Source organism: Phoenix dactylifera, chromosome 1 (genome assembly GCF_051530095.1).
Source record: "Phoenix dactylifera cultivar Ajwa chromosome 1, Ajwa_hap1_PhDact_Kaust_v1.1, whole genome shotgun sequence".
NCBI lineage: Eukaryota > Viridiplantae > Streptophyta > Magnoliopsida > Arecales > Arecaceae > Phoenix > Phoenix dactylifera.
Genome location: NC_143190.1, coordinates 54502180 through 54525652, shown reverse-complemented (window position 1 = coordinate 54525652; position 23473 = coordinate 54502180). Strand labels below are relative to the sequence as shown.

The 23473-nt window shown below is 44.0% G+C and overlaps 1 protein-coding gene across 1 annotated transcript; it reads left to right on the top strand.

Annotated features, from left to right (window-relative positions):
• Positions 1-9: 9 nt before the first annotated feature.
• Positions 10-1442, top strand: LOC148715397 (uncharacterized). The gene is made up of 2 exons (XM_088711046.2): positions 10-347; positions 699-1442. Exons 1-2 carry the CDS (start codon positions 111-113, stop codon positions 1440-1442), a joined length of 981 nt encoding a protein of 326 aa, XP_088567172.2. The 5' UTR covers positions 10-110.
• The last annotated feature ends 22031 nt before the right edge of the window (positions 1443-23473 follow it).

Here is a 23473-nt window from a genome sequence, read left to right as displayed (position 1 = left end):
CCCCCCCCCCCCCCCCCCCCCCCGTGCAGCCAATTCAGTTGAGTTGTGATGCAGAGTTAGATTTGATTGCGCTACGATTCAAGAAGTTAGATGGGGCTTCTCAATTGCAGATGATCAAGAAGTTACGAGAGATTGCAAGTCCAGATAGTACACCTCTTTTAGAGCCTGCAAAACGGAAGACCGGTTCACGTGGGCGCGCTTCAATGAAGGTTGATACGTCTACTCGACGTGACCCGTCTGCGTTTGAGTTGGTTCTATCTGGACAGGATAGTTATTCACCTGGTGTTGAGAAAGTTACCATCCGCAATCCATCTACTCAGATTCAAAAGAGGCGGCCCAAGCAAAAGGTAAGTACCAAATATTTATTTCCTTACAATAGGTATCACAACGTCTACGGGACGGGACGTGCCGTGCCGAGATGTGATGTGCCGATACGGGACATGTCGGGACGTGCCGTGCCGAGATGTGCCGATACGGGACATGTCGGGACGTGCCGTGCCGAGATGTGCCGATACGGGATGTGCCGTGCCGAGATGTGCCGATACGGGACATGTCGGTACGTGCCGTGCCGAGATGTGCCGATACGGGACATGTCGGGATGTGCCGTGCCGTGCCGGTACGGGATGTGCTGAGACGGATAACTATTTGGATATTTCTGCCATTGTTACATATTTTCTATCATTTGATATTATTTGCAGGTTTTTCGTACTAGAGCCCAGTCACATACGCCCATTATCTATATTGATGCTATTCCTTCTGCCTTGAGACCATACATCCAGCATATCAAGGATGTAAAAGCTGATGGGAATTGCGGATTTAGGGCAATAGCTGACTTACTGGGATTTGGAGAAGATGACTGGGTGCGTGTTAGGAAGGATTTATTGCAAGAGTTGCAATGTCATTCGGACCACTATCGCACATTATATGGTGTGGAAGGGACGATTGCTGAGATCACTCATGCATTATCCTATTATGATGATTGTCCACCATATGACAGATGGATGACTATGCCGGACATGGGTCATCTTATAGCATCCTGCTATAATGTTGTCCTATACCATCTCTCGTTGCAACAATGTCTGACCTTCCTACCTCTCCGTTCTGTGCCAGTACCTCTTCTATCCCGCAAAGATATCGCTATCGAATTCGTAAATGGAAATCATTTTGTTGAGGTACTACGTTCACAACACTTGCGAATATTTAATTTTGCTTATTTAATTTTGCTTATTTATAATTTTGCAGCTATTAATATTTTCTTATTTCTAATTTTGAAGGTGTTCTTGTTGCCGGGACATCCCGTTCCGCCAGTAGCGACCAACTGGCGAAAATATCATCTTCCTTGTGCTACCGGATGGAAAAATTCATATGAAGCCCGGATTCAACAGTTCAAAGAGAGCATCTCACCTAATGTTATAATTAGCGAGACAGTAGAGTTAGATTGATTGTTTAGTTGTAAATTTTTTTTGGCTCTTAGAGTCATGTACTGTGAAACTCCATCATCAATATAAATCAAAAAATATCTGTCTTCGCATTGTTAGATTGATTGTTATGTGCACTGTTATATTTGTGTAAAATAGAACGGGCCAGGCTTTACAAAGATTACACGTAAATGTACCAAAAATATATATTTTTCATTAATATCAACAGTTTCAAATTACACAAAAAAAAAAAGTCGAAGCTACATAATCAAAATAAAGGCTCCATCATCAATCCCTATGACGCCGTCGTCGACGCGTGTACTGCTGTACGTCCGAATGAGAGGGTGCTGGATCCGAATGAGAGGGTGCTGTACTCGGGCCAGGCTCATCACCCAGAAGTAACTGATGCATCTAACAAATAGCATGAAATAGGTGCCCGGCACCTAGTGACGTAGCCTCTGAGGGACCCATCCGTACAATGTCGGTACTGATACCGAGTGCATCTGCAATACGCCGCCGATGCATGTCAGCATCATCATGACCTCCCCTAGCTCCAGAATGAGTACTCGAGCGCAGATGAGGAGGCTGAACTGCAACGTGCGTGATACGGAGATACCACTCCATGTATCCCGGTACGCTGTCTGATGGCCGGGTAACTGGGTGGCTCCTGCTCGCCTGGCTCAGCACGTGGTCCTCCCACCGCTCCCAAAGCTGATCCATATAGGAGTAATGTATCCGGTACGAGCCTGCTGTGGAACCTCTGTTGGCTCGCGTAGGGGCTAGTGGCGCTCGAGGGATGGTCTGAATACGACCAAACTGTCTAAGAACCCTTTCTGGATGATAGGGTTCTACGATATCAAGGCACTTGATGGAGCCACTAAAAAATGCGATATCAACATATGGGCGATCTCCCCGAAGCCGATGATGGGGATCCCAAATAACCTGCAAAACAAAAGGTCCATTTCAGTTTTATACTATATCGCATATTAAAAGTACTGACAAACACAAGCAAATGGTAATATGATACGTACCTCATCGATGCTCAAAAGGTCCAATGACTCACGTAGAACCACTAAATGGTCCATCGTGGTACGGGATGGAGTACCGGGCATCCAGCGGTGCACGCGGGGACTGGCATCAGTATACTCAAGCGACGGGTGAGGACTGAGTGCTGGAAAATGCTCATAAATCCATGCCTGCAGAAGCGTCATATAACCACTGATCTGTCTCACTGATGACCTCGACGCAATCCCCAACTGCCGATACAAATATGCTAAGGCAGCTATACCCCAGGCATATGTGCTCACCCTATCCAGATCCCGCAGTAAACACAGATACGCTATAGGCACCCTGGTCCCACTCTTATCAGCAAAGAGTGTGCAGCCTAACAAAAATAACAAATAGGCTCGTGCTGCACACTCTATCCTCTGCTGGCTGTCTCTATCAGATACAGAGTGAAACTGAGTCCTCAGCCACTCCATCCTCACAGACTGACCGCACGATGACAGTACCTCCTGACGCGCGTCTCCAGCTGACACCCCCCAACAACTCCACAAGTAGCTCCTCAGCATCCCGATCACTCATCCTCTCAGGAGAAACTGCTACTGAGGCACCTGCGACAGGAATCCCTAAAATGGCGGATACATCATCCAACGTGATAGTGATCTCGCCAAATGGTATATGGAAGGTGTTCGTCTCGGGCTGCCATCTCTCTACGAAGCCCGAAATCAGAATCTTATCGGTGAATCGATAAGAGCACTGTACTAACTCTATGAGGCCCGACTGCCTCAATAGTGCTTTGAACCTGGTATTTGATTGGTTTGAAGACCACCACTTCCATTCACCAACCTTGGCAGTATGGTTCATGCACTTTAGTGGAGCCCGTTCCTGTAATATAAATGTATAATTACTACTACTTTATAAAACATCAATAAACAAAATATAATGCTATAACAAATAAATAATACCTGTTGCCTCCAGATGGAAGCTGCTATATGCGTCCTGAAACTGATCAGGACGGACTCATCCTCTGGACCTCCTGGACATGGTCCAACGGACTCATCGTCTTCGCCCCTAGTGGGCATATCATCATGCTCTGACTCAGGAGAGGGCGATGGCATATGAGCAGGCTCGGGAGAAGCAATCCTAGCACGACGTCTCCTAGCTGACGCCGTAGGTCTAACTCTGGAGGGACCGGGATCCATGTCTGAAAATATAGAAATTCAATGTTAGGCTATATCAAAGAAAATAATTCAATTGCATACATAAATGATAAATGATAAAACAAGCCAAAAAAGAAACAAGTTACTTCTTGGAATCTACATGATTGGGTTTTGTGATAAATAATTCAATGTTACTTCAATTGCATACATAAATGATAATTCAAAAGTATACGACTCGTAAACTCAAGACATAACTCAATAATAGACTTTACCTAAAACTATGCCGCAGTTCTTAGTTTTTGTTTTTAGTTTTTGTTCGTTAACTAATGTTGTGGTTTTATTATTTGATAGAGCATTTGATATGAGATAATCATTCCAAGATCAAGAATGACATCGATGAAGGTAACAAGATCATCATATTTGGATGCACCATGTTAATGCTATATGATAATGATTCTAAATTATCCCTACTTCTCAAATTACTATCTAATCTAGTAATGAAAAACTTGTCCTTGATGTTGGATATCCAATTCACCCTAAGGACGTGATCTAGGCTAAAATTTGGGAATAAAAATAATCCTTAGTCTAGCAACAGAAAAAAAAAAAAAAAAAATTTGGATTCGGCCCCATGGGGACCAAGATACATTGGTTCGGCCCCATGGGGCCGAACCAATGTATTTTGGTCGGCCCCATGGGGCCGACCCAATTGCAGCGGGTCGGCCCCATGGGGCCGAACCGAAGGCACTGGTTCAAAGAACCAGTGCCGAACGATTTGGGGAGGCGGGGGGGGGGGGGAGCTACCTCGAGGTGGTCGTGGAGGCGCCGGCGAGGTGCTCGTTGCTCGGGAGATGGCCGGGGAGGTGGTTCCGGGAGAAGCCGGCGAGGTGGTCGGAGATCGGGAGAATGCCGGCGACGAGAGGGAGAAGGGGGAACGGGGGGGTTTTGGGCGTTGGCGGGTGTTTTGGAGGGGAAGAGCGGGGTGGGGGGGGGTTTGGGGGGTGTAGAGAGCAATTTAGGTGAGGGGGTGGGGAGGGTGGGGGGTAATTTAGGAATTTTTAATTTTTTAGGGGTGTCCTTAGCAAATGGAGGGGTGTAGAGAGTATTTAATTTTTTTTTAATTTTTGAGGGTTGTCCTGAGCAATAGGGGGGGTGTATATAGAACCACCCGGCCTGTTGGGGGAAAAATATGTCGCCACGCTTGCACGAACGGCCGAGCAGACCTTCTCCGACCTGGAGCCGGCCGAGCAGACCTCCTCCGGCCTAGAAGCATCCGAGCAGCTCTACCAACTCAAAGACGCCCGACTTGCGCGCTATGGTCACATCCCCCCGCAGCGCGATCGAAAAAACTACGCCTTGCCTTCGTCAACAATCAATGCGTATGACTCCTGCAGGTATCCGGTTTACTAAACAATCAAAGCACATGGCCCCTGCAGGCACTCAGCCTACTCAACAATTAAGGCGTATGGCCTCTGCTGTCTACGGACACCAAGCCCCTTACGGCAAACCTGAGTGGCTACAAATGATGGCATGACTTCATGATGACTTGGGAACGTCGGCCTAATCTCCTACAGTAACAGCATTGATTCACACGATCGAGCATTAATTTCCACTACATGTCCAATCATACGATAGACTGTTTGCCCCGTCACATCACAGGTAACCCAGCCCCCCTTTATAAAAGGAGAACTTCTCCATTTTAGAGGGGGAATGAGAAAAACTCTGAATATTAACTACTTCTCTCGATTTATACACTTGCCCCCTCTGACTTAAGCATCGGAGGGCTGGCGCCGGGAACCCCGGCCACCGGCTTCTTGCAGGTCTCCCGGAGGATGTCGTGCCCCGCCGGACCGCCGCTCGCCGATTCCCACCAGAGCTCCTCCTTCCCGGCCCAGTGGTCGCCCCAGGGTCCAAATTCCAGCAACAGTTGGTGCTAGAGGAAGGGCCCGAGTCGCGGCCATGAAGCTGAGAAGCAAGGGGGCTTCTAATGCCTCCCGACGTCCTCCGCCTAGTCCTGGACACTCTGTTCATGACTCACCACTGCCAGCCGATGCGACTCTTCGAGTTCGGCCGGAACAGTTTGATGCCCTGGTGTAGCAGGTTCACGCCTTGGCTGCTGCTGTCCAAAGCCTGCAACCTGGGGGCGTCCCAACAGCACCGTTCCTTCAGGCTCCGGTCCAGCCGGTGCCCCCTCGAAGTGGACCGGCCCCCCGAGGCCAAGATCTCCACGCCCGAGCATCCTCTTGGAGAGAACCCCTAGTGAGGGGTCCAGGCGACTGGCCACAACCGTCAGAGGTCGAGTCAGTCCCATGGCAACCTACGCCCGAGCAGACCGCCATGGCGATCCCCCAGAGTGACGAACTCGACAAGAAAGTCGAGAAGCTGGAGCGCCAGATCGAGGCGCTCCACGGCAGGAGGGCGGGACGCGAGGGCGACTTCGAGTTTACCATGAGGTCCCCCTTTTCCCAACAAATCGAGGATGAGCCGGTCCCACCGAGGTTCAAGATGCCCTAGGTGGAGCTCTACAACGGCACGACCGACCCCCTCGATCATCTGGAGAGTTACCGGGCCTTGATGGCACTGCAGGGATCCTCGGAGGCCATGCTCTACAAGGCCTTTCCGGCAACGCTTCGAGGAGCAGCTCGGCTTTGGTTCGCCGGACTGAAACCCAGCACAGTCTCCTCTTTCGAGCAGCTTGGCAAGCAGTTCGCCACCAACTTTGCTGCCAGCCGACCCCAGCGGCGGACTTCAGACTCCCTCCTCGATATAAAACAAAGGGAGGGAGAGTCGCTCAGGAAACATCTGGATCATTTCACTGCCGCAACTTGGGAGGTCTGCGAGCTTGACCAGTCAATAGTCATGTCGGCACTCAAGACTGGAGCTCGGTCTTATAGGTTTCTCTTCTCCATCGAGAAGAATTTCCTGACCGACTTCACCGAGATGCTAGTCCGGGCACGGAAGTACGCGAAAGCCGAGGAAGCCGTTGCTTCCAGACGGGGTGGGGCCGAGCAAACCTCCAAAAAGCAAAAGAGGCGTCGTGAGGAGCGCGGCCGTCCCAGAAGCTCGTCTCCGCACCGAGCCAAGAACCCGCCTCATCTGAAGAGTCCACCCCGGCTGCGGGGACCGATTCGACCAAGGTCCCCGCCTCGTCTGAGATCTCCACCGCGGTCCCGCATACCCAACAGGAGGTACGAAAATTACACTCCCCTTATCACCCCTCGGACTGAGATCCTCATGGAGATCGAGGATCGGAATTATTTTCAGTCTCCGCCCCCGAGGTGGGATCCCGGGGCCTGGCGCAATCCCAAGAAGTACTGCCGCTTCCACCGGGACCACGGCCATAATACGGAGGATTGCTTCCAGCTCCGGGACGAAATTGAGGTACTCATCCGTCAAGGAGTGCTCAACTGATTTGTGCGGAACCGACATGAAGAGAAAAGGCTAGTGGAGGACGCCGAGCAGCATGGAGTGCCAAATGCTAACAAACCCATAGCTGGCATTATCAACACTATAGATAGGGGAGCCCCAGCCGGCTCTCAGCCGAAGAGCCAGCTGGGGAAAGGCTTCTTCCAAAACACCCCCGCACCTCTGAAGTCATTTCTTTCTCGAATGAGGACCTAGAGGGAGTTGAGACTCCCCACGATGACGCCGTGGTCATCTCTATGGTCGTAAACAAATTTGATGTAAAACGCGTCCTAGTTGATAATGGAAGTTCGGCGAATGTTTTGTACTTTGATGCCTATTCTAGAATGGGATGACAGATAAGCAGCTACGGAGGATAAACGCCTCGCTGGTCGGATTTACTGGAAACTCAGTCCCAGTGAAGAGCGAGGTCGATCTCCTTGTCACGGTCGGGCTCGCCCCCCAAAAGAGTACCGTGAAGATGGGTTTCCTCGTGGTGCGCCTGCCCTCGGCCTATAACGCCATCCTTGGACGACCGGGGCTCAACGCTCTTCGAGCCGTGGTCTCAACCTGCCACCTGCTCATGCGGTTCCCCACCAGCCAAGGAGTCGGCGAAGTCCGTGGGGACCAGGCTGTAGCAAGGCGATGCTGCATGGCGACCCACGAGGCAAAACAACCGGCCAAAGTATCGACTTCGACATCAGATGACAAGCTCTCGACCGAAACTTTAGAGGCACGGGTCAGCCCTCAGAAGAAGCGGGTAGAGCCTGGTGAGCTACTCACCCAAATTTTCTTACGAGAAAATTGCCCTGAGCTAACCGTGCAGGTCGGCTCTGGCCTTAATGCCCGTGAGAGGGATCGTCTTATCAACTTCCTGCGAGCCAACATTGACATCTTCGCCTGGTCGCCCGCCGACATGCCGGAAATAGATCCGGAGGTCGCAGTCCACCTACTTCAAGTAAAGCCAACCTGTAAGCCTGTGTGACAAAAGAAGCGGAGCACCGCCCCGGAACGACAATGAGCGGCGGCCAAGGAAGTCGACAAACTCCTCAAGGCCGGCTTCATCCGGGAGATATCCTATCCAGAGTGGCTCGCCAATGTGGTCCTCGTCAGAAAAGCTAGCGAAAAATGGCGCATGTGCGTGGACTACACTAACCTGAACAAGGCTTGCCCGAAGGACAGCTTCCCACTTTCCAGCATCGACCAGCTCGTAGACTCCACCTCAGGATATGAGTTGCTTACATTCATGGATGTCTTCTCAGGGTACAACCAGATCCGGATGGCGCCGGAGGACGAAGAAAAAACGGCCTTTATTACTGACGGGGGCACCTATTGCTACAAAGTGATGCCTTTCGGCTTAAAAAATGCTGGAGCAACTTATCAAAGGCTGGTTGGCCGAATCTTTAAAGACAAAATAGGCCGAAACATGGAGGTGTATGTCGATGACATGCTGGTGAAGAGCCGAATGGCGAAGGATCACGTGGCTGACCTCGACGAAGCATTCTCCACACTTCGGAAGTACCGGATGAAGCTCAATCCTGCAAAATGTGCATTCGGAGTCACCTCGGGCAAGTTCCTTGGCTTCGTAATCACCCAACGGGAAATTGAAGCCAATTCCGAGAAAATCCGAGCGCTCCAAGAGATGGTGCCCCCGAGGATAGTTAAGGAGGTGCAGCGGCTTACGGGACGGGTTGCAGCCCTCGGAAGATTTGTTTTTCAGTCGGCCGAGCGCTGTCTCCCATTCTTCGCGGCTCTCAAGCGGCCGAAAAATTTTTTGTGATCGGCGGAATGCCAACAAGCCTTCGAAGCGCTTAAGCGTCTTCTCGCTTCTCCTCCTTTGCTCACGAAGCCTCAGCAGGGTGAGCTTCTTTATCTATACTTGGTTGTTTCTCCAGTTGCAGTGAGCTCGATCCTAGTCCGAAGGAAGAGCAAGCTTCAGAGACCGGTATACTACACTAGTCGGGTCTTGAAGGACGCCGAGACCCGGTACTCCAAGCTGGAAAAGATCATCTTTGCCCTAGTCGTCTCAGTTCGGAGACTCCAGCCCTATTTTCAAGCTCACACGGTGGCCGTGTTGACCGACCAGCCGATGAAGCAGATCCTGCAACGATCAAATCGTGCTGGTCGAATTACAAAGTGGGCCGTTGAGCTCGGAGAGTTTGATCTCGAGTACCGACCCAGACCGGCGATCAAGGTGCAAGCGCTCACCGACTTTATAGTCGAGTGCACTGTGCCAGACGAGGCCGAGCTCGAGCCTGCATCAATGGAGCAGACCCTGAGGTCGACGTGGACTCTGCACGTCGATGGTTCCTCGAACTCGGGGGGTAGTGGAGCGGGCCTCATCCTCACCAGTCCAGATGGAGTGGTTGCCGAGCAGGCTTTATGCCTCGAGTTTTCTGCCTCCAACAATGTGGTGGAATACGAGGCACTCATCGCCGGGCTCAAGTTGGCAAGGGAGCTGGAAGTGAAGGACTTAAGAGTCTTCAGCGACTTCCAGCTGGTTGTGAACCAAATTTTGGGTGACTTTGAAGCCAGAGAGCCCACGATGCAGAAGTATCTCCGGAAAGTGCGGGATCTCACCTCGACTCTGAGCTCTTTCCACATCCAACATATTGCTAGGTCGGAGAATCTCAGAGCGGATCAACTGTCAAAATTGGCGTCCTCTCGCATGAGTGAGCTTCCCAAAGCAGCAGCACTGGAGTATCTCCAAATGCCCAGCACGGAGGAACCCGAGCCAGACCTTTGCATTGAAGTCGAGCCGAGCTGGATGGACGAGCTCATCGGCTATCTGCAGGATGAAGTCCTCCCCAGTGATGAACGCGAGGCTCGCCGGGTTAAGCGTCTAGCCGCTCGGTACATATTGTATGAAGACAAGCTTTATCGAAGATCTTTTACCTCTCCTCTCCTTAGATGCCTCCGCCTGACAGAGGCGGATTATGCAATGCGTGAAGTCCATGAAGGAATTTACGGAAATCATCTAGGAGGCCGAGCACTGGCGCATAAGATTCTACGCCAGGGATACTACTGGCCGACGCTCCAGAAGGATATGCTAGACTTCGTCCGGAGATGCGACCGGCCAGAGGAACGCCAATATCCAACGCCGACCCTCGGCCCCACTGACCTCGATCAGTTCCCCATGGCCATTCGCCCAATGGGGAATTGATATCCTGGGGCCATTTCCTCGGGCAACCGGACAAAGGAAATTTTTGGTCGTCTCTATTGACTATTTTACTAAATGGGTCAAAGCTGAGCCAGTGGCCCGGATCACCGAGCAGAAGATGCGGAATTTCGTTTGGAGGTTAATAATCTGCAGATTCGGACTTCTCCGCATCCTCATATCAGACAATGGCCGCCAGTTTGATAACGCTCGCTTCAGGGAGTTCTGCTCCGAGCTCGGCATCGACCATCGCTTCACCTCGGTCGCACATCCTCAGACAAACGGAGAAATCGAGGTAACGAATCATACTATTTTGCAGAGACTCAAAACTAGACTCGACCAGTCCAAGGAATAGTGGGTCGAAGATCTATACAACGTTCTGTGAGCTTATCGGACCACGTTCCGTGTACTCACCGGTGAAACTCTCTTCAATTTGACATATGGAATGGAAGCCGTCATCCCATTGGAGATCGGGCTCCCTTTCCCGAGAGTAGAGCATTATGACGCCGACTCCAGCTCTTCGCAGCTCAGAAACAACCTGGATCTAATCGAGGAGACAAGGGAAGCCGCCCGAGTCCGCATGGCAAGGTACCAGCAAAAGACGGCGCGATACTACAACGCCAAAGTCAAAATCAAATCCTTTAAAGTGGGGGACTTTGAGGATGATAGTGTTATTTTGATGATTAACAAGCAATTATCTAGAGTATGTTATAAGTTAAATCGATACTTCATTTATAAGTTTATTACTCTCAGTATATTTTGTATTAATTGATATAGATACATTTCATTGTTCATTTGAATGAATCTAACCTTGAGATGCAGCAAAGTGTGGATTGAGTCGACCCAAAGGATGATTGGGTCGACCCCGGCACATCAAGAAAACATTTGGCACACTTCTGCAAATATGGCACAAATGAACAGTGAGTTGGGTCGACCCAAGGAAAGCATGAGTCGACCCAAACATCAAGATCCTCAAACAGAAGATAGAAAATGGTTCTCTGGATTTACTGAGAGGGTCGACCCAAGATATAGTTGAGTCGACCCAAGCTTGAGTCGACCCAAACCCTGAGAGGGTCGACCCAAAGGCAAGACAGAACAGAAGACAGAAAAGGTTCTCTGGAAACCCTGTTAGGGTCGACCCAATAAGAAGTTGAGTCGACCCAACTGAACCTTGAGTCGACCCAAAGAAAGGTTGGGTCGACCCAAGTGAAGGAAGGCTGAATTTCAAGTTTCTGTGGATTCTGAGAGGGTCGACCCAAGGAATGTTTGAGTCGACCTAAGTGAAAGTTGGGTCGACCCAAGGACAGGTTGAGCCGACCCAAGCACGGGCAGAAGCATAACGGCTAGTTGTGCAGAAGTGCTTTTTGGACTCCCAACGGCTATAAACGGCTAGTTTCTTCAATCCAACGGTCAGGAAGGACTATTTGGAGGTTGGAGAAGTATTTAAGAGGGAGTATTCATCAGAGGAAGCAAGCTTTGGAAAATACATCAAGTGCATTCAAGAGAGAACCCTAGCAAGGCAAGCTTCATCCAAGTGCTTCATTCAAGAATCAAAAGAAAGTGGTTGAGCAGATTCAAAGAGTCATCAAGAGCTCCATCCACCCTTGAAGAGTGAAGCATCCTTGACAAAGAAGAGAGAAGTCACATCAAGCGATAACTATTCTCTAAACTCTTCTTTGTAGATTATATTGTTATATTTGCTCATCTAGGAGTTTAAATCTTCTTCCTTTGTTTATTAAACTACTTGTAAAGGTTGGTTGGTTAGCCCGCAAAACCAACGGAATAGGTTGATTGGTGAACCCGAAAAACCAATTGTAAAGGTTCGTTGGTGAGCCCGTAAAACCAACATAGGTTGTTGGTAAGCCCATAAAACCAACGTAGGTTGTTGGTGAACCCGTAAAACCAATTGTATAGGTTCGTTGGTGAGCCCGTAAAACCAACATAAGTTTTTGGTGAACCCGAAAAACCAAAGTGTAAAGGTTTTTGGATTGTGAGCCCGGAAAACAATCCAACTGTAATCCGCGGGATTATAGTGAATTCCCAAGGGGTCGCTTGGGGAGTGGACGTAGGTGCTAAGGAGAGCACCGAACCACTATACTTCTTGTTGTTTGTATTGTGATTTGTTTAAGTTCACTAACTCATCATTTAACACAAGTAAGATAGTTAAAATTAAAAGAAACCAATTCACCCCCCCCTCCTCTTGGCTTGTCACCTTGGGCAACAAGTGGTATCGGAGCAAGGTGCTCCAATAGTAATTATTGATCTCACAATCAAGAGTTAAAGATCATGACAACCCAAGTGGGATGTTCTATGAGTGAGGGACAATTAATTGATAGACCTCCACTATTTAATGGCATAAACTACACACATTGGAAAGCACGCATGTGCATTTTCATTCAAGCACATAACTATGATCTATGGAGTATTATAGTCAATGGGTTACACACAAGCACTAATCATGATAAGAAAATGGCTCAACAAAATTCAAAAGCCATGAAGCTGTTATATTGTGCATTAGATGAGAATGAGTTTAATTGCATATCTTCTTGCATAACTGCTAAAGACATATGGAATATGCTAGAGGCTAAATATGTAACATTTTTAGTGAATCTGAAATTAGCTCTGAAGAAGATGAGAGGCAAGCTGATATTGAGAACCTAAGCCTTGTGGCACACAAGGACGAGGTATGTATTGAAACACAAAGTGTCTCCTCTTATGAATATGAAGTATATGATAAAATTGAAAATGATTTTACACTTGATAAGTTACATGATGAATTTCTTGATCTAATGAAAGAACATAAGAAACTTATTTGTAAAAATAAGAACCTGACGAATGAAAAGAAAACCCTAGTAAATGAAAAACTGAAATTGTCCAATTATTATGAAACATTAATTAAGAAACATACTAATGAAACTAAAATCTTAATTGAGAAAAATAAAGAACTAAATCAGAAAAACCAACTTCTCACTGAAAGCTATGATAAACTTAAGAAAAATAATGAATTGCTTTCAGAAGATAATAGAAGATTAACTAAAGAAGTTGACAAATTGAAACCTGTTGTTGAAAGATTTACTTTCAGCTCTGAAAAATTAAACCTAATGATAAATAATCAAATAGCTGAATTTGATAAAGTTGGATTGGGATATCAACCTTGGTACACCCAAAAATCTTTCAAGAATATATTTGTTAAAACAGTTTCTAATTATTTTAAAACAGATTCTTATAATGTTGATAAACAGGAATAAAAGTTAAGCAAAATCTCTTCTGTTGTTTCTAAATCTATACATTACAAATTTGATGAACCTAAAAGGCAAAAACAGAAAATTGTAAGTTTATCTACTACTCATGTTAAATCTATGTTTGTTAAATTTAATAAGAGTATGCAGAAATACATTTCTTGTAATCCTAAAACCTGCAAACTAATAAACAAAATAGCTATTAAGAGAATATGGGTTCCAAAAGCAACAATTATAGCTAACCTACAAGGACCCAAAAGAGCTTGGGTTCCTAAGTTGAAAATCTGAATATTTTCTGCAGGTGTGTCTAGCACTCAAGGCTCCAACAAAAGATGTTAATTTAGACATTGGGTGCTCTAGACATATATTAAAGAATGAGACTTAAAATACAATTAAGAAGAGTGACTAAAATGGAAGAAATAATGAAATTAGTAATCCTTGCATCCTCTCATATTGAAATTGTAGCTAGTATTAATCATTTCTGTGATATAAGTGATACTTTTGGTATGAAAAGAAAATATATCCAAATCACTCCATCTTCCTATAATATGCTTCAGTTATTGATGGATAATTTGCTTAATCAATACTCCTAGAATAACTCTTTGAATTCTCTATATGCTTGATTGAGAGTTCTTATCCATGGCATTATCTTCTATTGATTATAAACATAAGAATGTCTACTTGGTATATTTTTTTTTTAAATATATGCATTAAGAATACCAAGATTAAAGAGTCTAGTTTTGGCATATAAAATCAACTCATACTAGTATGGACTTAATCTCCAAAGACCTTGTCATTGGTTCACTTAGATTAATTTTTGCAAGGTCAAAGTTTGCTATGTATGTCATCTAGAAAAATAAACTAGAATCATTTCTAAATCTGAAAACATTGTTTCCACCTTTTAGCCTTTGAAAATTCTCCATATGAACTTATTTGGATCTCTAGGATTGTGAACCTAGGAGATAAGCTCTCTAATTTTGTAATTATGGATGATTTCTCAAAGCTAATGTTGGTTTTATTCTTGGCACTTAAATTGAAATATTTTCTACTTTGGCACAAACTTATAAAAGGTTTCAAATAAAAAAGCTTTGCAAACTGTGAAAATTCATGGCACAACTTTGAAAACCAATTTGTTGATAAGTTTTGTACAGAAAATGGTATTGAATATAATTGTGCTTGCACCAAAAACACCATTGCATATAGGGTTATAAAAACATAAAAATAGAACCCTTGGAAAATTTGTGTAATAACAATGCTTTGTGATAGTAACTTTTAATTAATGCTATCATCACAGCTTGTCATATTATAAGGTTTCTATTAGATCTATGTTTGAAGAAAACCCCTTATGAACTCAAAAAAAGAAAAATCAAATATTGCACACTTTCATATTTTTCAATTATACATGTTATGCTCTCAACAATGAAAGATATGCCAAATCTGATAAAACAGTGCTTCTTTGGATATTACTCTTCAAGCAATGCATATAGAATATTCAATGAAAAGATACTAGTTGTAGAAATATCAATTCATACTATTCTTATTAAAACTAGATCCTTTATTGAGAAAATAGTTTATCATTTTGATTTTATGTAACAATCTGAATTTTGATAGAAACAACTGTTTAAGATAATTTGATTAAAACTTAGCTAGCACGTCTTATTGATAATTATTTTAAGCAAATAGAATCTAAGCTAAATTGATTCTGAAAACAAAAAAAAATTTTGATTTAACTTTAATGAATCTTTCTATTGCCTCACATGCTTGTCCTTGAACCATTTTACTTAATGAAGTTATCTCTTTAGTTCAAGTGACTTGTGCTTGCTTATACTTAGGCAATCTCTTGAGTAAAGTGACTCAAATTCAATTATTGTCATGTCTCATGTTGAGTCATCTAGTTAAGAAATATGTTGTATGAATATTTTTGTATCCTAGAGAACCTAATGAATTGCCTTCAAGAAAAGAAAAAGATTTTGCTAATGATATAGAATTTATGAGCAAGAAATTTCAACTTGAAGGACACATCGATGAAAGATACAATAAACATTCCCTTGCAAACAAAAAAAAAGGGGAGAGATTTTCTTCAGCCAAGGGTGTAAAGAATCTAAAAGGTATTTGGCTTGAAGAATGCTAAATGCACTGGTAATCTAAACTCTTCTCTTGTGAGTTAGTTGAGCAAAATCAATAGTCTGAAATTATATGGTAGCATGATTAAACCTTTAATTGCTGATCATCTTGATATCATGCTTCATTCTCATACTAGTAATAATTGTTTCATGGTGTGATTAAATTGAAGTTTACCTTTTCCTATATAATGCATAACCATGAAATACACAAGCTTATGCCTCAAACCTCTAATTCAAAATAACTTGTGATAAGCTATGAATCATTGGGCATAATGAAAATGCTGTTTGCATGGTATATATTTATATGCAGCATATTAGATTAATTTTTTATTCTGCTCTTTCATGTAATTACTTGAAATAATAAAAAGAAAGAGAGATAAAGAAAAGAAAATGAACAATTATTCAAGGGAAGTAAAATCTAAGTAAAGGCAAATACTCCAATCTTTAGGAAAAGCAAAACAAGCATAATATATTTGGCACATTTGTGAGACTAATATGAACATTCCTTTTGGAAGAGATAAAATCCGTAATTAATTATAGAAAAAGTTTGAAGTGAACATTTTAACCCTTCTATATTTCTCATCATAGGGATGGTGCCAATGGGGAGGCTAGTGGTAGTACCCGGCACTATTTGACCCAACTATTCGGTGTAGGGCATATTAGGGACGGCACAAGAGGGAGGCTAGTGGTAGTACCTCGTGCCCCTTCCAACTCCACCGGATAGGGAGCAAATAGAGTATAGAGCATAGAAAAGTAAAACCAAAAGAAATGAAGATTAGAATGTTCACTGAGTGGTTAAAGGAAGAAATTCAAAAATGAGGAAATGAATGACAAGATAAATGAAAGTATATTAAAAAAAAAAAAACTTGTAAAAAGCTAAATGAAGTTTCGATCACTTGAAAACACACCTTAAGGATAAAATCAGTGTAGAATTATATATAAATAGGGAGAGTTTATTTGAAAAGAATTAATTTTGATCCTTGACATGCTTTCTCTTAATGTTTTAATACATGATGTTATGACTTAATGCATATTATGTTTTGCATGTGACATGATGTTTTGAATTATGTGTTTTCAATATTCAAATAGCATAGATCTTTCCTAAATATAACTTGTAATGCTTCATGCCTATAAAATTTGATTGAAACATGTTATTACCAACAACAACATCATTTTGTTTTAATGAATATATTTTGAAAAATAAAAGAAAAGAATAATTTGAATTTGCAAATTAGGCAAAATGGATTGATTCTGATTTATCTTTTATCTTGCCTAACATTAGTACATAATATCCTTCAATTTGTCCCAAAATTCAATATGAATTACAAAGATTCTGGATGTGCTCTAATGTTCTTGAAATATGTGTTTTCAATCTTAATAATTTAAGATGAGCTACAATGTAGAAGATGCATATCTCAAATTATAATCCTGAAAGCCTCCTTGAAAATTTTTATGAAATTCAGAATCTGATTTTGTATAAAAGCTTAAACTTAATTTAAAAATGCTTCTATCGTTGCATTTTTGTAACTTTCATTATATGCTTCAATGATTGCATCATTTTGGAGAATAACTCAATATGATTTCTAGATGAAAACTACGGTTTAAGAAAAATAGAATTACTTTTGATGCCTTGATTGTTTGCTCCGATACGCATCTGAAACATATCATTTTCTATCTTATAAGTTTATTAAAATTAGTCTAAATGATGCATTTTTCAATGATCTTGATTGCGAACAAATGTTTCTAAACATATGATGTTATTTTGATATTAAAAAGATTTATCGTGCTTCATACATACATTGCTGAAAAACTATGACTAAGAAATTAATATTTTGAATATACACTCCTGCATTATTAAATGCTTCTATCATTAAAGAAGAAAAGAAAGTTTAAAAGAAAATGCATCTTTTGAGGGGGAGCTTTAAATACTCAATCTCTTTATTGAAAATTATCTTCAAACTCTAAACTCTCAAATGGGATAATTAATTAAGGGGGAGAAAGAAAATTTCAGAGTGAGAGATCATATAGAACTTAATCGTATAAATTTGCATATAAAGATGAGACAAAGAATACTAAATGTAAAGTGCTATTAAACTTTGTGCTTCATTGAATATCTTTTGAAAGTTGGATTTCCATCTGTATTCATCGGTAAATCATTTATTTCTGAAAATTTAATTGAAAAGGATTCCATCTGTCTTAGTTTCGAAAATTTATCTTGGAATCTACTTATGAGTTCTTATTGGCTTGCACTTTAGTGTTTCAATCCTGAGCCAATTCATTTTAATTGATTTCGATGCTATGATCTTTAAAGGAGTAAAAGAAAGTCTTTAAGAGAGCTTTAAAAGAACTTTCAAAGCCCTGAATTTTATGTATCCTACATTGCATAAATTCATATTTTGGTATCTATGCTCCAATACTTTTATATCATGAAAGAACTTTGAAGTCATTAAGAATTAAGGATTCAATATAATCTTATGTTTTTCGAGTATATAAGTTTTGATCTTTATCTGCTCTTATACTATACTCTAAAAATTAATTAGATTGCTCTCATGTTGCTATATACTTAATATATTAAAAAAAAAGGGTATTGGATTTTCATTCGTGCTTTCTTTGAATATTATTCTTGATACTCCTTGAAATAACTTGAAAAAGATTTCATCTACACTTGATTTCAAAACTATCTTTGGAATCTACATTTAGAGATCACTTCTGGCTTACATCCTTAATATCTCATTCCTAAAGCCAAACACATAGAAATAAGATATCATTTTATTAGGGATCGTTTGTAAAATGGAAACATATGTATTGAGCATATATGCACTGAAAAATAATTAGCCGACATATTCACAAAACCCTTGAGTGAAGATAGATTCTACACGCTAAAGAGGGAATTAGGCATATGTGATCCTTTTTATTAAAGAGATATAAAAGGGAGCAAGCAGTCTCATGATACATTCCTCCCATTTCTAAAAAAAAACCTATGAAACATGAGTCAAACTTGTAATCTATAGATTCCTTACTCATGTATCATTGTCCCAGAAAGAATTTGTAAGGATTGGAAGCAAGGAAAATTTTTAGAAGCGAAAAGGAAGAGAAAGAAAAAATTTCTGAACTTGGGTCGACCCAATCCAGAATAGGGTCGACCCAACGTTGAGTCGACCCAAGAAAATTCTTGAGTCGACCCAACGTCGGGACCCCACTGTTAAAAGGAGGACCCATGAGCTATCTAGGGCACTGTTTACCCTTTGTCCTCTTCCGAAAACCCTATTCCCCACTCTCAAATCTTCTCCAATCATCTCCAAACAGTAGATTACTTCAATATCTTGGAGAAATGGGACCCAAGAGAGCCGTAGCCAAGCGATCCGGGAGAGTCTCACGGATCCAACATGCGGAAAGAGAAGCTACAGAGCCGACCTCCCCTCGCCACGTACACTAGGAGGATGAGGACTAGATCCCAGCTAAGAAAGAGTAAATAGGGGAGAAGTAAAGATAAAAGTAAATAGAGTAACAAAAAGGGGGAGAAGTAAAGAAAGAGTAATAAGGGGAGAAGTAAAGAAAGAAAGTAAAATAATTTGTAAAACAAATTGAAAATCATATAGGAAAGCATATACATCCAAGGGGGAGCAATTTGCAACAATGAAAATGTTCAACTCAACAATTTATATCAAATTTCAGAATTTGGCACACATAAATTCAGAATTTGGCACGCACCTTTCACACCTCGATACATAACCTGAAACTCATGTTTTATCTCAAATTTTTGGAGTTTCATCTTTAATGAATTATAAATGAAAGGAGGAGTAACACAAAAAGTCAAATTGGCAACATTTAAATGATATAGGGGGAGACTTCACTCTTATATATGAAAAGCTGAAATTCAGCAAGTTAAACCCTTTCAAAAACTGAATTTAAGATAAGTATCAATAGGCTCATACTCTTTATTTTGTAATCATCAAAAAGGGGGAGATTGAGGATGATAGTGTTATTTTGATGATTAACAAGCAATTATCTAGAGTATGTTATAAGTTAAATCGATACTTCATTTATAAGTTTATTACTCTCAGTATATTTTGTATTAATTGATATAGATACATTTCATTGTTCATTTGAATGAATCTAACCTTGAGATGCAGCAAAGTGTGGATTGAGTCGACCCAAAGGATGATTGGGTCGACCCCGGCACATCAAGAAAACATTTGGCACACTTCTGCAAATATGGCACAAATGAACAGTGAGTTGGGTCGACCCAAGGAAAGCATGAGTCGACCCAAACATCAAGATCCTCAAACAGAAGACAGAAAATGGTTCTCTGGATTTACTGAGAGGGTCGACCCAAGATATAGTTGAGTCGACCCAAGCTTGAGTCGACCCAAACCCTGAGAGGGTCGACCCAAAGGCAAGACAGAACAGAAGACAGAAAAGGTTCTCTGGAAACCCTGTTAGGGTCGACCCAAGAAGAAGTTGAGTCGACCCAACTGAACCTTGAGTCGACCCAAAGAAAGGTTGGGTCGACCCAAGTGAAGGAAGGCTGAATTTCAAGTTTCTGTGGATTCTGAGAGGGTCGACTCAAGGAATGTTTGAGTCGACCCAAGTGAAAGTTGGGTCGACCCAAGGACAGGTTGAGCCGACCCAAGCACGGGCAGAAGCATAACGGCTAGTTGTGTAGAAGTGCTTTTTGGACTCCCAACGGCTATAAACGGCTAGTTTCTTCAATCCAACGGTCAGGAAGGACTATTTGGAGGTTGGAGAAGTATTTAAGAGGGAGTATTCATCAGAGGAAGCAAGCTTTGGAAAATACATCAAGTGCATTCAAGAGAGAACCCTAGCAAGGCAAGCTTCATCCAAGTGCTTCATTCAAGAATCAAAAGAAAGTGGTTGAGCAGATTCAAAGAGTCATCAAGAGCTCCATCCACCCTTGAAGAGTGAAGCATCCTTGACAAAGAAAAGAGAAGTCACATCAAGCGATAACTATTCTCTAAACTCTTCTTTGTAGATTATATTGTTATATTTGCTCATCTAGGAGTTTAAATCTTCTTCCTTTGTTTATTAAACTACTTGTAAAGGTTGGTTGGTTAGCCCGCAAAACCAACGGAATAGGTTGATTGGTGAACCCGGAAAACCAATTGTAAAGGTTCGTTGGTGAGCCCGTAAAACCAACATAGGTTGTTGGTAAGCCCGTAAAACCAACGTAGGTTGTTGGTGAACCCGTAAAACCAATTGTATAGGTTCGTTGGTGAGCCCGTAAAACCAACATAGGTTTTTGGTGAACCCGGAAAACCAAAGTGTAAAGGTTTTTGAATTGTGAGCCCGGAAAACAATCCAACTGTAATCCGCGGGATTATAGTGAATTCCCAAGGGGTCGCTTGGGGAGTGGACGTAGGTGCTAAGGAGAGCACCGAACCACTATACTTCTTGTTGTTTGTATTGTGATTTGTTTAAGTTCACTAACTCATCATTTAACACAAGTAAGATAGTTAAAATTAAAAGAAACCAATTCACCCCCCCCCCCTCTTGGCTTGTCACCTTGGGCAACAGACCTCGTCTTCAGAAGGGCTGAAGCCTCTCAACCGACCGAGTAAGGGAAATTGGCTCCGAACTGGGAAGGACCCTACCGGGTCGCGCGCGTTCAGCGACCCGGGGCGTACAAGCTGGAGTCTCTCGATGGGACCCCTATTCCACGAAGCTAGAGTTCCGAAAACCTCCGGGTGTATTACCAATAGAACCCCAAGAGGTTCTATGTTTGGAGCATAAGCCTCACCTCTTTACAATAACTTATCTGCAATTGTTTAATTGTGCTGCGTTTCTCCTGATGTCTAAATGTTTCGTGACTCTCAGACGACCCGGCCCAGCTCGTATATACGACCCTGCTCGGATACTACAATTAGCACCGGGCGAAATCGGGCGCCTTAGCGAGAAGTTTGGAGCGCCAATGTCAAGTTCGGTCTCGATCTCCCTCAAATACATTGGCTAAGGTCGGGATGCCCCGAGGTCGACAGTGCGTTTTCAGACCCCTCGACCTCGGGAAACGTCGCAGGTCGAGAGAGCATGCGCAAACCCCTCGACCTCGCGTACGATACCTCGGCCAAGGTCAAGATGCCTCAAGTGCCGACAGAGCGTGCCCAGATCTCTCGGCCTCGAGAAGCATCGCAGGTCGATAGCGTGTGCCTAGACCCCTCGACCTTGCGTACGATCCCCCGACAATTCAGGATGCCCCGATTGTCGACAGTGCGTGCCCAGATCCCTCGACACTTGGGAAGACAGGGTAGTACCTTCGCGGCCCTCCGTGGCGCTCAACACCAACAACGGGATAGTACCTTTACGGCCCCCCGTAGCGCCTCCTCGACTGAGATCGGGATGCCTTGATGAGTTGACAGTGAGCCCGAGCTCCTTCGACCTCGGGATGACGGGGTAGTACCTTCGCGGCCCCCCGAAAAAAAATATTCGTGGTCAAAAACATGTTCGTGGTCGGCAACAAACATTCGTGGTCGGCAACAAATGTTCGTGGTCGACAATAAACGTTCGTGATCGGCAACTGGTTCGTGATTGACAATAAAGCGCCCCCGAAATATTCGTGGATTGACACGGGTCTCCAATGGCAACTCCTATTCTGCCGGCGTCCCTAGAAAGCGGACCTCGAGCAAAAGAGCATCCTCAAAAGCTAGCCGAGGAGCAAAGCTGCCGACCTCGGTGTGATGCTCGACTCCAATAGTACAAAAGGTACATTTTAATCAGTGCTTACGTTGTTTCATTCGTTCCTGCACCGATTGAATGCTTAGATAAAACCCCGACCAGCATCAGGGCGCTTTACCGGGTCAATCACGGGCCGATCTCATTGACCCGCGCGCACCACTCGTCAGTGAACCCTAGTTCGATTTATGCTGATAGCTCGGTGAAATCTGATCCTGAGCTCGGGGACTCGTCGGGCCTGAACCTAGACCTGTTTAAGACGGGGGCGGGTCCGACAATCCGCTTTGATCACTAGAGGTCCGAGCTCACGGAGTTCCACGACGTTTGAGCCAAGATAGCGACCTCAGGTTCTAGGGCTCGGCAGGATTCAGTGCCGAGCTAGAGGGCTTGATGAGCCCGAGGACAGGCGAGTGTCTCGGACCTAAATACAGCGATATCGCTGGTCAAGGGTCCGAGCAGCAGGAACTTATGCCAAACCTAAGTCTACGTAACGAACATGGTTGAGGCCGCAGAGCCCAAGTCCATGGACTTGAGTGAACTCGAAGAACCCTAGACCCACTGAGAAGCGAGACTCAAATCAATTTACACGAATTTAGAAAAGGAGTTTCATTTAAAAGGAAAACCCGAAGGCTAAGTACAAAATTGAGGTTCGGCCATACAATAGGCATAAAGATCGACCTCCATTACAAATAGAGAGGAAAAATACAAGAAAATCTCAAGGGGCAGGCGCGGTCGCGTCTACGGCCGGAATCTCGTTGGGCTCAACTTCGCTAACCTCGACTTCGGCAACTGCCGGACCAACTTCGGCATTGGCTGGTTCCTCCGTGGCGATCTCGGCCCGGCCGTCCTCAACAACCTCGGAAGCAGCCTCGGGTGCTCCCGCTGGACCCTCCTCGGCAGCGGCCTCGGCCTCTGCCTCAAATTCCTCGACCCCCGCCCCCGGTTGAAGCAGGTCGAGGTTGAAGTCGGGGCAAAGCCGCTTCAGTTGGTTGCGGAAGTCGTTGAAGCCCTGGATGAGCCCGTTCACGACTTCCTCTTCGAGCAAGTCGCGGAACTCTTCCGATTCACGGAAGAGTTGAACGGCGCTCTGGGCCCGCTCCTGGGCCTCCTTCTCCTGAGCTTCAAGTTGCTTAGCCTTTAGCTCCGCATTTTTTATTTCCTGCTCGCGGACGACGAGCAGGGACCGCGCCTCGGCCAAGCGAGCCTCAGCGGCCTGCAGCTCTGATCTAGCCAGAGCATGAGCGGCCTTCTCTTCCTCGAGCAACGCGTTCACAATTCGGACTTTGTC

Bases quoted from the DNA above. Each gene is read 5' to 3' on its own strand.
- LOC148715397 (XM_088711046.2), top strand. From the start codon at position 111: ATGATCAAGAAGTTACGAGAGATTGCAAGTCCAGATAGTACACCTCTT. The intron at 348-698 runs GTAAGTACCAAA...TATTATTTGCAG, and splicing joins AGAGGCGGCCCAAGCAAAAG to GTTTTTCGTACTAGAGCCCA.